General features: G+C 42.0%; 1 protein-coding gene across 8 annotated transcripts in view; it reads left to right on the forward strand.

Annotated features, from left to right (window-relative positions):
• Positions 1 to 16,481, forward strand: part of CHN2 (chimerin 2) — a 67,189-nt gene that overhangs the window by 37,545 nt on the left and 13,163 nt on the right. For 3 of the 8 annotated variants that reach the window (XM_009984542.2, XM_009984543.2, XM_009984544.2), the window contains exons 1-3: positions 5,519 to 5,764; positions 12,423 to 12,507; positions 14,973 to 15,146. In XM_009984542.2, coding sequence (XP_009982844.2) covers positions 5,519 to 5,764; positions 12,423 to 12,507; positions 14,973 to 15,146 — 505 coding nt within the window. Of the gene's footprint in view, positions 1 to 5,518; positions 5,765 to 12,422; positions 12,508 to 14,972; positions 15,147 to 16,481 lie in introns of those variants that run through there. The other 5 variants (XM_009984545.2, XM_009984547.2, XM_009984546.2 and 2 more) reach the window with 3 other exon arrangements.

The following is a 16,481-nucleotide window of genomic DNA, read 5'->3' on the forward strand; positions in this document are numbered from 1 at the left end:
CAGACATGAAATACACAGCCTGACACATTAAGTGACACAGTTGCCTGACAACATAAAAGGTTTTAGTCCGCCCGTTATTTTTTAATTGGAGATGACTGTGTAATTGCATACCACTTGATGTAACCTCCAGTTGTTGTTCCAAAATAGACAATAGTTTATTATATTAATACTCTATAAGAGGCTTACAGCAGCTATTATTTTTAGTAATAGTCTCACTAGTGCCTTCCCGATTCTGCAGCATTTCACCTTTGGCTGTTGTATTGCTTGGTTCACTACATTGTTTTGAGAAGAATAATCATGATGTGTACAGAAAAATCTGTTTGAGAAGGATTTAGAAAGGGGATCTGAAGTTTAAGGGAGATTATATTTCCATTTGCCATAGGTAAATTATATCTTTTATCTGTGGGGGAGGAGATCAAATAACCTATCAGAAAGAAATGTGTATGAAATGACAACTGGTCACTGTGATGCTGATAAACAATCACATTAATTTAGGATAGGTGTCAAGATCAAAATTTTAATAATTTTGACTTCAGAGCGTTTACTGCAAGAGTCCTCTTAAATGAGCAGTCCCTTTGGCTCTGAAGTGGGTTATCCTCAGAAGATAGGTGGGATTGGTGGTGATGGAGTGCACTCGGGCTCTCCAGAGTAGGAGCCCAGCGTAGGTAATTTGCTGCCATAAACTCTTCCAGCATAGTGTTGACAGCTCCTCAGACTCATGATTTGTAAACAGACTGGTTGTTATTGAAAAAAAGAAAGTTGCAACTCTGAGGAGTAAAAATCAAAACTACAGATATATCTTAATCCTTTAAAAAAACCTACGGTGCTTTTTTTCTATGACAATGCTCAGTTGACTGAGCTCCAGCTCACCTGAAAGGAATTTTTTTGTTGGAAACAAGATACTTTTGGGTTTTCCGTGAGCAAGACGGCACGCTTGGGGAGCTCAGATGGAGCTGTGTTCAGGGGCAACTCTCAGCAATTGCAGTTGGAGCTCTGTTGAACAGAGGAGGGTGTCAGCCAATTAATGTTAATTATTTTTGTCTATTTCCAACTCCCTGGGAGCAGGTAGATTGTGTTCCCCGCAAAAAGCAAACCAGAGAGCAGCAGCCGCCCGGTTTCTGTGTGGTCTGACCCCTTCCCTCATGCCGAGCTTCGTGCTGCAGAGCTTCCCGGCCCGGCTCGCCTCTGCTGTCTCTGTGCACCTGACTGACATCGAGAGCCTTCCCGCCAGAGGAAGGGTTTCTTAGGAAAGTGGAGTTTGCAAGATGGAGCTGGCAAGCGCCACGCTGCAGGCATCTTGCTCTGCTTTGTGCTCAGTACATTTCCTGCTTGGGGCCTGTTTCCTCCACCGCTTCTGCAGCACCTTCCAATGGCAGCTCCTGGTGCCTTGGCAGCAGGAGCCACAGGCTGGTGGCACTCCGTTATGGCGAAAGGCTTTGGCTGACCAGACTCCGCCACCGTTTCCCATCCATGCCCTGTGTTTCGCTAAGAGCCAGCTTCTTTGGTGTTGTGTCCTGAGCGCATCGTGGGAAGGGCTTCGTGGGAGAAAACCAGGAAAAACCCAATAGCTGTGAGATTCCTGCACCGTGTCTCATCTCCACAGCGTGTTTGCAATTGAGCAAACACAATCTGTCTGGCAGATGACCGAGGATGCTGTGCCTGCGAGGAAAGGGCCTCTCTTTGACCTATGACTGTATCTGTGTGCAGCGTTAAGTGTGTTTAGTTAGAGATCAGTCATGGGTTTGTCACGATGCCTTATCACAGAGCAATCGCCCTCTCGCTTGCGGTGTCGTCCAAGGAGACATGCCTGTGCCGCTCCTCTGCCCGCCGTAGTTGTGCCCTTTGGCAGGCAGAGCAGCGAGCCAAGGACCTGCCACTCGGTACCCCATCCTTGCCAGCCTGCACGGGCACGGCAGCGGTGGGGGAGAGGAGCCATCACTCCCACAGTGTCTCTTCCCACCACGCTGGAGCTGGTGCGGAGGAGCCGGGCAGTATGCGACGTTCCCCCGCCTCTTGATTGCAGCGAGTCCTCAGCGCTGCCCACAGGACTACAACAGAAATCATGCCACATGTACAAAACCGAAAGCTTTTCCTACTACAATTTGTTCTTTCCTACCCCCGTGGCCTTTGTTAGCAAACAAGACGCCAGTGTTTGAGGGGAGAGACAATGGTGTGGTTCAGCTTGCTCTGCGAAGGCAGGCTGGAAATGGCGCAACAGCTGAGTTGCCCTCTTCCCCCTCCTTTTTAATTCTATTATTCTGATTCGGTGACATTTATTTTGCTGTAAATGCCCAATTTGCAATACAGTGCATGTGTTTTACAGAGAGACTAGTAAACTAAAATCATATGTTAGGCAGAAATCCTTTGGTCTGAAAACTCAGACAACCCATATTTGCCTTTCAGCCTTCTCTAGCTTAGACATTCAGTGAAAACCAGCAATAATATCTTTAGCCGCTGGCATTCTCCTCCTTAGCTGCAGGCTAACTTGCTAACTTGATCAAGAGATCCTCTTTAAATGGTTTGACATCATGTGCAGTATTGCACATTAAGAAAAAGAAAACAGATAAAAGAAAGCGCTGGGGTTGGCCTGTGATATCAGTATGTTGGAACTGGTTGCTGCTGAGAATTTGTCGTTGCTGCTGTTTGCATTATATTTAGAGAGGGAAGGGGTTATGTACGTGGTCCAGCTCATCTCAGTTTTACAGCACCATTTTAGACACTGAACCTGGTAGAGATTTGTATGATTAAGTTTCTTAAGAGGATGCACTCACTGTTGGCCTTCCCTACACATCCTGTGTTTGCAAGGGATCCCATTAAACAACTGTCTAAACAGGGACCAAGCAAAGCAGAAAAAGCAACCTAAGAGATAAATAAAATTTCATATACAATAAACAGTAAATACTTATCTGCCTTAGTCATATGAACTGCTTTGGCTGGGTTGTCCTCTTCCAAGTCTATTAAGTTTAATGCTTCTGTGCGAATGCTCAGAGTTTCCATTAAATATAATATGTCTGATCCCAGGATGACACTGATATTCCAAAAATAGTTCAATAAATAGAAATTCCAAGATGTATCATCATAAGCCTGTAGCTTGAGTATCAAATCTGCCATGTTATGTAAAAAATATTGGTTATATAATAGGATTTTTATTAGTCTAGTGACATAAATACAAATATTAGAACATTATTAGGAAATCAACCTCTCTCTGACTTTGTCTCTGTTATGCTGGAAGTCAGAGAGAAAGTGGCTTATGTATATATGAGGATTTAGATGCTATAGCTTCAGAGGTATCTAACAACCCAGAGCTGGTTTGGGGGTTTTGTTGCAGATAAATGTAAATACATTTAAAATGGTACTGAGAAAAAAAAAAAATGGAGTGTGATAAGAACTTCAAACTGCTCCTAATGTTCTTTCGTGATGGCCAGAACTGAAGCCATTGCCGCAGATGAGGTCAGAGATGTCCCTAAAACCAGTGCTCCTCATCACTTGAAATACATCGAGAGCGAGCTGCGGAGGTATAGTCTGTCTTTATCTGTTGGAAAGCAGATAAAGGTCCTGAGCTGGCAGAAATCAGAACTCACTAGCGGGAGGACATATGGAAGAGCAGCAGGGATTTCCTCCAGGCAGAGCAATGTTCATACATGCATCCCAGCCAGTTGTCACCGGTGGGCAGAAAACAGTGCTGAGCCCTGGGGAAAGGCTGGACTAGGCAGCAACTGCTCAGCGAGGAAGGGGGTTGCGTCGAAATCCTCCCGGTCAAGGAGCAGAAGCTTTGGAGTATGAGAGCGAGTAAAAGAGGTGCTGTGAGTTACCTGGTAAAGAAAGGAATAAACTATGCTATACATGGAAATAGGTGCATCATTTTATATAAAACTAAGAAGCGGGATTTTGCAGGTTGCACAACTTCTTGAAAACCCTCAGTAGGGCACTATCTGAAATTGCACGGCCTGATGTTACTGTCAGCCGACCATCTGTCCTCATGGGCTTTCAAATCAGGAGAGCATTGCTTTTACTAAGAGCAGGCAGTCTATATGGTGGAGGTTTTAGTAAGTGAATTAGATGAACCTTTGACTTTTCAGACTGAGGTAAAAGCAGACTGAAAAAATAGACGCAAGCTCAACTTCTCAAGTTAATATAAGTGACTTAAATACTTAATTTCACATATTTTGTGGGTAAGTTGAAGTAGGGCGGACTGTAAAAGGCTGATGTGGTCTTTAGTGTCTCTAGTTCAAAAAGGCAGTTTTCCCAGTAGTGCTGGTAACCCCCAGGTTGTCTCAGTCGCAGCATCTTGAGCGTTAGACACACCTTAGAGAATTAAGTCTCACAGTGCTTTGCCGATCAGGTAACTCCTGTCCTGCTCTTATGGGTGGAGAATGGGCATACTTACTAAGGGAGCAGGAGAGGGGAGCTGGAGGGAGAGAAGCCCATGGGGAGGGAGCACTGAACATCCTTCCCAGGGGATGCTCAGTGTTACCCATCTGTGTCCTGGGACAAGGAACTACCTGCCCGTAAAGAAGTGAATCAGGTGCCCAAAGTAACACTACAAGCTGTAGCGCAGACTGGTCAGGCTCCAGATCCCTCCTGTCCCTGGGCTTTAACTAGAAATCACTTCCACCCCGCCCCCCCCCCCAAATTTATAGACGTGTGTAATCAGAGTGAAAGACAACTGCTCTTGCTAACTTGCAGACCCTGTTGTGCAAGCAGGGCCGTGCACAGGGGCTTCCTACATCCGTGTGAAGCTCCCTTGCCTTCCCTCGAGCACTGCACGGGGCTGGGGGGCTTCCTCTCCTGCATCCTTCCAGCTGGGCTTTCAACTTCTCTGACAGTGAGCCAGTGCCATGCTACCAAGCGCAGACTGACAAATCGCTCTGGTTTAAAACATGGCATAAAAGTGCTATTAATGCTTGGACTGCTGCTGGATTTTTGCCTTTGCACAGGATATGGGGGGGGAAGATATTTTTTAGCCCTGTAAGATTAAACAATCATCATGGCTTTAAGGTCTTAATCTGCTGGCTGATAAGTCTCTGAGTCTGAGTGTAATTGGATGCAGCATCAGATTCAGTCGTGTGGGCTTTCCTGGGGCTTTTTGTTTGTTTGTTCATTTTTATCATGCTGCGAAGTTGAAGTGATCTGTCCCTGGAAATGCCTTTGGGCATAAAGCTGTAACGTCGTGTCCCCCCTGGCCGGTATTTCGGCAGCACCTAGCTGGAGACTACCGCTCGGGGAGGTGGTGGGGGGAAGGTTGCTCAGTGTATGAATTCAGGCTATTGTTTGAGGCACACATCTGCCTTAAGAGATCGCACGGCACAGGCCGTTACTTATTCAGATGCAGAAGCTCCTTCCGTCCCACAAGACGGCCCATTCCAGTCACATGCCAGAGGTCTCGGCAGAATGGGCTGCAGCTGCTTCAAATCTGCTGTCTAACATCAGAAGCAGTTGGACAAACTGTACCGTACTGACTACAGTCAGGCTCCCGAGCGCCGAGGAAGACAGGGAAAAGATTTGGGATCCCAGCGCTATGTTCTCGGAGGATCTGTGGCTGGAAAATGAGAAAAACTGTGCCGTTGTTCACAAGTCGAAGCGAGGAAGGAAGCGCCAAGAGCTCCTGGCCGTGGCCCTGGGGGTGAAGGTGGGAGTCAAGGGGGCACTTTTGTGGCAACCTCTGAAACTCTTTGCCTATTCACAGATCACCTCCTTGGTCAGAAGAGCAGCCTTAACTCAAAACGACAACCATTTCAACTATGAAAAAGCACACAATTTTAAGGTAAGCACAACTTCCTCTTATTTTCAGCTAAAAAGTTCTGGTTTGATGCCTCACATTTTATTTTTTGCTCTGATGGGGTTTTCACACACCTATCTATACTAGCTCTGAGAAAAGTGTTGAAAAAACGTTTACGTTCTACTTTAAGTTCCCTTGACTGCACTCTTAATATGCTTTTACACAGGCACTTAATCCAAATAACGGTTTTGCTACTTACTACCGTACTTGATTGGCATTTTAGCTCTTTTTGCCCAGATTAAGTTTTCTTTTTTGTTCAGAAAAAAGTACTTTATAGTGACTGTCTTTATCTTAAAGCGTATCTATTTTTAAATGATAAAAACGCCGCTTTTCAAAGTCTAGCTATTATCAGAAGCCAGTAGCATTTCAGCAGCAAACATTTTGGACCATTTCTGTTTTCAGAAGTTGAGCGAGCTGGGGTGCTCCTTCACAATACAGCAGAGTGCAGCAGTGGTATTGTCTCCCAGCTTTTGTTCCAGCATCATATGCTAAGGAAATGCCCTCAGAGTCCCACTGAGCTATAGAATCTGAGCTTGTGTTTGTTCTTTAAATGAAACCAAATAGCTGGACAAACACAGGGATGTTTAAATGGATCATCTTTTTGCTGTGTTATACATACAAAATCAGATTCTTAGGGTGTTTTTTTTTCCCCAAGTGCTGTCTCTGGCGTGCTGCAGCAGGGAAGTGACTCAGCTTTGGAAACGGACCTTCCAGGCAGCTTGTACTAAAATGTTTTGCCAAAAGGACTGTGCTGGTTTCAGAGCATGCCAGCCAGTTCCCGTATCTAATGCTGTCAAGTTGCGGTTTGATGCTTATCGGGATGGATACAGAGAGAATAAGAGGCAGTAACAAGACAAGAAAGGAATGCAGCTCAGCTTTGAAACCTCAGTTTACTTAATGCTCCTTGAGGATGCTGATCTGGGTCACTGTCAGAATAGTTCAGCTCATTAGCAGAAAGAGAATATTCTGATATTCATCTCAGGCCTGTCAGAAAAGGAGAAGCACTGATTAAAATTATTTCACTGATTTCCTGGTTTATTCTTATTTTTCTACCTATTCTGCCATGCAGACATTGCTCTCCTTTGCAGTGCTTCTGCTGTAGCTGGTAAATCAATACTTTAATATTAGTGAGCAAAGCAAATAATAGCATCCCTTTTCTCATTCCCCCTCCTTGACCCAGTCTACAGAAAAGTCAATATTTATCTCACTGATCAGCACTGAAAGAAATAGGGGAAATACTCTGTGTTTTCTTGCTTGATTAAACCAGCTTTCACCCTTTCTGGGTTTTGCCCTCATTATCATTTTAATATCAAAACTATTTTAGTTTAACTAGAAAATATTTTCTCATGACTGAGACTTTTTTCCGGTTTGACCCATGCATTCTTTCCTCTTCAAAATTCCCCTTGTTTTGGCTTTGATTTATAATTGGACATGTGCCCAGTTAACTTTGCGTTTGCACAGTCTAGCTGTTGTACAGTCCCTGTTCCTTTCTATTTCAAACGAGTCATAGTTTAACTGGAAAATCACATGATTAAAATATATGTGTATTCAAAAGCTTGACAGCAGAAAATTGTTGGCTTATCCTAGTAAAGGCAATAAAAAACTTAAGGAAGAAACATTAAAGAAAATAAATTGTCCAGAAAGGCCAGTCAAAAGTGTAACATTTACTAAATGAACAAATATGTTCACTATGCAAATACAGTTCGTTTCCAAAGGAGTATATTAAAACATGTCTAGTTGAACAAAAGATGTGGATAGAATGCTTAGAATAGAATATTTAGATTTAAAAGACAGCTAAATTAAAGTCTAGTATCTTTAGTATATTCCATATTCATTACATTAAAGGGTTAAGAAATCATTTAGAAGAGAAAGAATGGCTTTATGCGTCTTGGGGCAAATTTCTTAATGGCTTTCGACAGCACTCAGGCTATGAAGATACGGGATTTATCTGAAGGAGACCGCTATTTTGCAGACATTCAAAGAGTTGTCTTCCCCATTTTTAAGTGAATACTGACATGTATTGTATCGCTGATCTCAGTTCATAAGGACAAAGGTTACATATCCCAGTGTCCATCATAATCTTGTCATAGGCAATTCTTCATGAACAAACTACTCTTTAGCTCTTGTACTTTAGCCATGAAGAATCTTAAAAATGAAGGGCACATTTTTAGCAAAGCTGATGAGGTTTTTGTAGATCTTATGTCAAAGATCTTATATACTAGAAGTGAGAAGGAACAAAAGGCAGAAATAGACTCAAAGCACAAATTCAGTGCAAGGATGGATCTTCCTCCATCCTTTCCAAGCTAATACAAAAATTAAAAAGAAGTGCTGGAGTTTGGAGAGTGAGGGTGCCAGATTATGCCGTTCTGAGCATCCGTGCTTTCTTCTTCAGACACTCTTCTAAATTTCAAGGCACTCAAGGCAAAAGAACAAGTAAAGTTTTATGATCCAGACTGATTTGTTGAGCTGGATTCATCCTGAGCACGCCACACAGTCACACAGATTTTGGTTTGGAGCTGGCGTCTCTCTGGTGGGATAACTTTGCATAAGCCAGTGTAGACATACCGTAATTCAGGAAAGAGAATAAATCTCTGAAGACCTGTCTAGAAAAACACAGAGGTATTTCTGTAACTATGTGGGCGTCAGCCTAACCGGATCGCAAAGTCCTCTTACCTCTCATTACAGTTAGGATCCAGCAGGATCCAAATTTGGGATGTGCTTTACCTGCCAACTTCAGAGGGGTCCCAGCTGGTGGGGAGGTTAACCTCATGCCTGAGGGCATCAGCATGGAGTTTGGGGACGCTCCACTTGTTTTGTTATAGGCTGGAAATTCATGAGAGGGCCTCTGTGCTGCTTTTAAGTGAGCAAATACAGCCGAATAATGTGCATTTACCACAATGTTGTGCCAGTTTGCCACTATAGCATGGGCAAATCCCAGTTGCAGGTGGGCTAGTGGAGTAAAGGCAGGAGCTGATTACAGACAAGTCAGAAGATCTGCTGGGGGAAAGGAGGCTCTGGGATAAACTTCCCCTTGTGTTAATCGCTGCAGATAAACACTGCTTCTGGGAGACAAAGGGTTTGGGGGAGGCATTTTTTACAGACATCATGAAGATTATGTGTATCTATTTAAACAAAAATAACAGCAGAGTCAGCTTTTCTTCCCTGCGAACGGCTCAGGTTCAGCAGGAGTCCACAGGAGAGTACAAATGTGCATGTATTCAGGCAAAAGTCTGAAAAAACTTATTTTCTTCAGAGGCAAATAGAAAAGTCTTCAAACCCAGTCACATAAACAAAAAAAATATCTCAGAAACGGCACATTTTTATAATGCCAATAAAAAACATGCATTTCAACTCAAGGCAATTTTTTAATTTGCTTTTGCAATATTGCTTAAGCGATTATTTTCTTTTGCCACTATATTGGCTCTCCTTAACTTTGGCATCAGTTTCTCCCTCTGTGAAGATGGCTCAGACACAGACTAAAACTGAATGCACAAACTAAAACTGAGCACCTGCAGTGGGAATTCTGCCGTTTGGAAGCAAGGGCACCTAAGGGCCGAAGGGCGAAGGTGAAGGCATAAGAAGGCAATAAGAAGAGACATCCAGTGTAGTACTGGGGGAGATTGTCCAGCAGAGATGAGAGGATGAACATAAGAAACAACTTTTCATTGAAAGAACTGGAAAGAAAACAGAGTGAAGAAGTTAGGAGTTAGACATTGTGGAAAGAAGATGAAAGACTGAACAAGAAAAGTACAGTGTATAGTCTGAAACGTCATATTTTTTGCTTATATGAACAAATAATTCCCTGTAAATTATTTTTTAAAGTTTGAAACTATGTGTCAACTCTAGCCTAAGCAGCCCAAGCCTACACTGTGTGTACAGAGAGGTCTCCTGCAGCTGCAGGATGGGGTAGAGACCAGTAATAAATAATCATGTTTCAAAAAACCTAAGCCCAGTCTGTTTGTAATGATGTAGTTACAAAGGGTGGGGTAAAACCTAAAAAAACATCTCAAAAACCTAAGACCCACTGTTACCTCCCCTTGTTTAAAATAGAGGTGAGGCCAATCTTACCGGCAAAATTCCCATTTACCGTTCAAAATTGTTGTGTGCAAGCTTCGGACTGCGTTCCAAGTGTTGTGTTCGTAAGAACAGACTTCCTTCATTATTTCTTTAAAATTAATGGCAAGCTGTAAGAGACTTAGTTCAAAGCTGCATCTTAAGGGATTTTTTGCACCTTCATCTAGAAACTTTTGAAGATCTTCTTTTTTCAGTTAGAGATAGCAAGCATTTCCCTGTTTCAGCTTGACCAGAAACCACCAAGACTAGCTTTTCACAGGGCACTTCAGCTGGGAGCTTGCTATTTGAGCTAAAATGCAGATCCATGAAAAACTGAAGTGAATGAATAAAGAGAGGTAAACCTCTGAGGGCCACCAAGCTGAAGAGAACAAGGGAAGGATGTGCAGTCAGCACTTCTCAGGTGGAGCCCTCAGTCAGCGTTGAGGACTGTTTCCCATTAATGACAGGAGAGATCAAGGAATAATCAGCTACCATTTTCTAAATATGCCACAGCGAGATCAGCTGAAATAAGCTTTATGTAAAGGGAGCAAGTAGGCCTCAAATATCCTAGCAACTGTGATGGACTTTAAACGTGGAATGGTGTGGTTTTAAAAATTCTGAGTGAGCTTTTACAGCCGCTTCTCACAAGGTTAGCTTTTGTAAACTGCTGCAAAGCAGAAGACAGTTAGCTATCTTCCCACAGCAGATGATTTTCACCCACAATTAAATGCAGGTGCAGATCTACTAATTATGTGGTTATCAGTCTAAAAATAGTAAACTTGCAGGCATAATTAGTTGTATCCTTAGCTTTGTGTCCACTGAAGGTCACATAGAGCATATCCCTGAAACTTAGATCACCAACTGATGTTAGGTATGGCCATTTATCCCCACTAAAAGCCAGTCTGAAATTCATGCTACCCACCCTGCAAAATAAAATAAGATGAAATGAGAAAGAAGTATGTGTCTAAATCTATCTATCTCAAACTTTATTGCAAAGTGCTGTTTCCCAGAGATACATATTTTTCTGAGGGGTAAAATACCATTTCAAAACATAAATATGACCAGTCAGATATTCCAGTTTTGACCTTTTACATAGGAGGAAGAATTTCTACTGCTTTAAGCTTATTCATGCAATTATTGACTGTGAGTAATTGGTCAGGAGTCATTTGTGGTCAGGCAGACATTTTTATCACTAAATCAGAAAGAGAGGTCTGTATTCAAATCAAAATACTTCATCTTCCAGAGGAATAGACTCAAGAGTACAGACTTGTTTAGCTGTGATCCTGCAGACAAACGGGGTGAAAACATTAGCAAGCCAAATGCTTGGCTTAAAACTTCACAAAGTTTATTTGAAAAGGGCAATGACCATTTTTTTACCCTATGAAAAGTAAAAAGCAGCTTTCCCCATCCCAGGGGGTGGAAGCGGCCTTTCAGCCATCCACCCGATGGGTAAATAAGAGCAGAGAGAAGGAAAAGGAAGCATTAGCAGCCGGAGTGTGCATGATTTATGTTTTGTTAAGCTCAATTAAGTCTCTGGCCAGAACTAGCTCCTACCATGTCCATTCACATGGGTGTAGACCTCACTATTTTCTTTTCAATGAATATGAAATGCTTACTTTACCAGAACATGTATCTTAAATAAAAAGGTCTTCCGCCATAACCTTTGGAAAAGCAGTGGAGGAAGCAGTTGTGCTGTGCAGAATCTGGCGTGGGAGACGTGAGCCCTGTCAGCACACAGGTCATTTTATTCCTCCTTATTTACTCATGTGGACTGTGGCAAAATGAAGTTTGCTCTGCTGAAAAATAGCCTACTGACATCTTTTTGCTATGTGAGTTCAGTTTACTCACTACAGTGAGGAAGGATGTCATTTGCTTTGGGTTCTAATGGATTCTAGTGTGCAAAATCAGAGCATTACCCAACCACAGCCTGGAGTGGCTGCTTAAGGCATTCAGTATCATCCCTGATACAAATTTACAGCAATGGCCCCGCGTTTTGTTCAGTTTTGAAGGACATATAAATACACATGTAACACCGTAGTCGTAGCATGCTCAAACCTGCCTGGTGCTCTTATGGGTCTTGCATCAGATCTGTGGTCACACGCATTCATGGGGAACCAAAACGTGGTGCATTTGAAGGGACTTTCTGTCACTGCATTTCCCCTAATTTCAAGTGATCCGTTGAAGAGCATTTGAATCATTCCTGTTTTGTTTGAACTAGACAAATTAAAGCACTGACTATAGTTCCTTGGCTTATTAGCTTTACTTTTTTCTCCTTTAGCTAGCGAACCTGATTTCCTCCTCTCCACTGTAGCTAAAATGTCAACTAGCAAAACCGATTTGTTTTCGATGCCATATACAGACCAGTTTTCTGTTATGTTAAGCCTATTGAAAGATAAACTTCAGGATCAAAGCAAATTTCTGTTTCCATGGTTTATTTCATCTAGACTTTGGAAAGATGTGGGGACTGTGTGCTAAAGATTTACTCCTACAGAGTCTTCTGTTGTTTATCCATTTCGGTTGTTCCATCTGTCAGACCATCTGCCTCCCAGTGACCCCATTTCTTTTTTTTTTTCCTCCATTTGTATTACAGGTCCATACGTTTCGAGGTCCGCACTGGTGTGAATACTGCGCCAACTTCATGTGGGGTCTCATCGCTCAGGGAGTGAGGTGTTCAGGTAGCCCTTCAACATTTTCTGTCTTTCTTTTGAAATGCTCAGGCGTCCCTCCCACCCTCAGCCTGTACTCCTTGCAGGAAGGGGGCAGGGATTGCTTTACAGAACAAGGCAAGAAATCCTCCTGCACAAGTTAGAGTGCTGTCATTTTCTTCATTAGCTGGTTTAGAAATGAAGTCACCAGTCCTTGGTCACTGAGGATGACATCCTTTCAGTAGTACCTTGGTCATGCGTGTGCTTTGGTGTATATATTAAGAATGCTTCTTTATGGTATCATTAACTTATCCCTGAATGTTTTTACATCTTAAGAAACAAGATTTGGAAGTGGCAGAGCCAGCCAGCCACTAGGATTCACAACCCATCTTTTTGCTACCAATGGCTGAGAAGTGCCCTCATTTGCAAAAAGACTGTCACCTGTTTCCTATAAAAATACCATGCGTTGCTGCAAGCCTTAAATAGCCCACCTTGAGGGAAAGCAAAATGTACGACCTTTGTTTTCCCAGAAGGATTAGTTTTCTGATGCCTCTCTAATTGTTTCAGCATTTTAATTACATTTTAATTACTTTAAATTTGCTTGTTCTTTGGTGAAAAAATAATCCATCTTGCAAAAATGCAATAATCATCACATCGCAAGCTTTTGGATTTAACAAGTGAAATGGTATTTGTGCATTGCAAATGTATTGCAAATTTCACGACTTCTTTCTACGGACCTTCAATCCCTTCAGTGTCTCAACTGAATATGCTTCAGTCTTACCTCTCCCTGTCCTGACCTCCAGGCATTCCTGATCTCAGACTGGCACCGAACACACCTGCCCCCAACATCTGCCTTGCATGGGTACAGGAGGTGGTTGTTACCTAAAATTTAGACAGCAGTTTGAAGGTTCAAAATACCTTTCACAAATGCACAGTTTTAGTAACTGCAGTCTTAGTTTTCTTTACATCTGGTCTGCCTGTAGATGGATAATGGTAACACAAAGAATATGAGAAGAACATTAAAAAATAGGAAAATTAATAGTAGTTTGCTTTTTAAGTTGTTTGATCTTCAATACAAGTGTGCAAAAACTGACCTTACTAATGCATAGAACTGCATTTGTTCACATACATAAAATATTAAACTTACAAAAAGGCTTATTTATTTAGTATGAAACCTAATACTCCTCTTCATTAAATTACCAGCATTTAACTCTAAGTAGACAGATGCATTTGGATTTAACTTCACATTCTTGGAGAACAGCACTGAAAACAATACAGGGAGGATCCTAATTGCAGCTGCTCACATTTGTTTAGATTTCACAAAACAATAATGCATTATGCAGTAATAACTGTATGGAAAAACACAGAAAAAACACCAGTTCCTTTAAATGTGTAGGTGTGTTTGTAATGATTATATGATTTTGCTTGATTAATATTTTATAAAGAATAATACTGAAATGTGCTGCAAGTAGTAGAGACATGTTTATATTTTGAATAGCTTGGGCAGTAAATCAACATGAAAAATCAGTAAGTAGCTTATTAGTCATGATACTAGACGTGTTAAGTTAGCCCAAAAGGTACTGTCAATGATGGGCATGACTGGGAAGGCATTAAAACAGGAATCATAGTTATGTGAGACCTAATGTAACTCACGATGGTCGTGTTTGCTTTCCTGAGGCTTAAAAATTCATTTGGCTGAATATTTGAATCTGTTAGAAAAATTCAATTTGTGGAGATCAAGCAGTGATGTTTAAGTTAATAGAAACCCACCCATGCAACCACAAGTGGGATTTGTCTCTGGAGTAAGACACCAAGAACCATTTGTAAAATGAATCACTTTTTTACATCATGCCTTTCACAGGATTTTATGTGCCTGAACTCACCTACAGACTAAACACAGGAGACACTGTAGTCACCAGTGAAGTGATGAGACAGGGATGGGGAGGCTGCTGAAGTGGCAGAGCGAGCCAAAATGCAACACTGTGGGAATGTGGAATGGGAAGGGAGGCATGCTAGCCCAAAGCACTGTCCCGATTTAAGTGCTCAGGTGAATCTTAAGTCTTTCATCCATTAGCAGCGCTAAGCCACAGGCCGAGCAGGACAAGACAGTCATTACTGTGCTAATTTTATAAAAGGCTGAACTAAAATACTTAGAAGTTAAGTCCCATGTCCTTTCAGATGCAACACCTAGAGCTTCATGTCTGGCAGTGAACTGACCCAGACTGCACCAGCGGTCACCTCCAGCTCAGAGATGTGTGAAGGACATTCAGAGTTTATATAGCTTTTTTAACAACTATGCTGGAGTTCACTTTGCCCACTATAAGTTTTTTACTGGAGATTTCCATGCTTGTCTTTCTCATCTCCATCTTATTTATTCTAGCTTTGCTGACTGATGGGGAAGTTATGCCCCTTGCTTGATGTGGCCCAAGGAAATAAATTGTTAGACAAGATATATCGGCATTGGTATTAATTAACCCGGCTAACTTTGTTTACAGACTGTGGGTTGAACGTACACAAGCAGTGCTCCAAATACGTGCCCAACGACTGCCAACCAGACCTCAAGAGGATAAAGCGAGTCTACTGCTGCGATCTCACCACGCTAGTGAAAGCCCACAATACCCAGAGGCCGATGGTTGTGGATTCATGCATTCGAGAGATCGAAGCAAGAGGTTTGTGTGCTTAGGAAAGCAGCAGACACAATTAAATGAAGACAACTTGAATTATGTGCTAGGCTAGGACAGGGTAGTATGCTTATGCACACTGAAGACAGGATTAGAGAAGGGTTTTTTTAGTGTAGATGATACATTGCTTTGCATTAGCTAGTAAAATTAAATCATGGCATTTCATAATGCATTTTCCTGAAATGCTTCATGAAAACATGTCAAAACATGTATTACATTACACTTCTGAAAGGGATGAACTTTAAAGTGAACTTTAAGTTCATATTTATGTGTCTTTTTTCATTATTTCCTTTTAACATACCTAGGGACACTTCCAATTTCAGAGTAATCTGTTTAAATCAAATCCCTTATTAATAATGTTTCCAGACATTATGGGGAAGAGAACACAAGTGAGTGGAAGTGACTCAGACAAGTGAGGTCACAGGCTGTGGCGTTTTGTGGTATGTCACAAACTGTGTAGGGTTTTGCATGAAGTTGTAGATGCCCCATCCCTGCAAGTGTTCAAGGCCAGGTTGGATGAGGCTTTGGGCAACCTGGTGTAGTGGAGGGTGTCCCTGCCCATGGCAGGGGGCTTGGAACTAGATGATCTTTGAGGTCCCTTCCAACCCAAACCATTCTATGATTCTATGATGCTCATCTACTGACTGATGGATACTGTGGCTCAGGCAGCGTGTCACAGCCAAAACTCCAGCTCGATAGGTTTTTGGTATGCAGATGCATGCCAGATTGAAGAAATACCATATCCCCTCCAACCCAACACAGTACTGATCATGTATTTTTGCTTAGCATAGCAAATGTGTATGTTGTGCTGCCCAGTAAGCCAAATTTCCCTGTTAGTCATAGCTTCAGCACAGGAATCTCATAATGTTGAATTTGTGGCATCTCAGTAATCTGCATGGCAACACTGATACTAGCCGTAGGGATTTCAAAGCCATGCATCATCTACTGAAATGAATCAAAGATTTACAAGTAAATCCTCTGCACTGCTCCGTAAATCTCTACCAGGATTATATCATCATTGCAGGGACAAACAGAAAGAATAGTTTGGACTAAGACAGAAGAGCTTTACTCCGATGATATAGCAGGAAGCTACACTGCATTTGAGATCTAATCACTTACTTGTACATTTATTGATTAAGATAAAATCTGCTGCCAGCTCTCTGCTTTTCAAACATCTTTAAATTTCTTCCTCTAATTGCTGTAGAACTATGTAAGATACTGATTTCATTCTTAAGAAAACAAGGTGTATTGGATCTTACAAGTAGGTTAGCACTGTGCATAGTCACAATAAGGAGCTCTGAGATGAAAATAAATAATGTGGCT

This window comes from Tauraco erythrolophus, chromosome 7 (genome assembly GCF_009769465.1).
Source record: "Tauraco erythrolophus isolate bTauEry1 chromosome 7, bTauEry1.pri, whole genome shotgun sequence".
NCBI lineage: Eukaryota > Metazoa > Chordata > Aves > Musophagiformes > Musophagidae > Tauraco > Tauraco erythrolophus.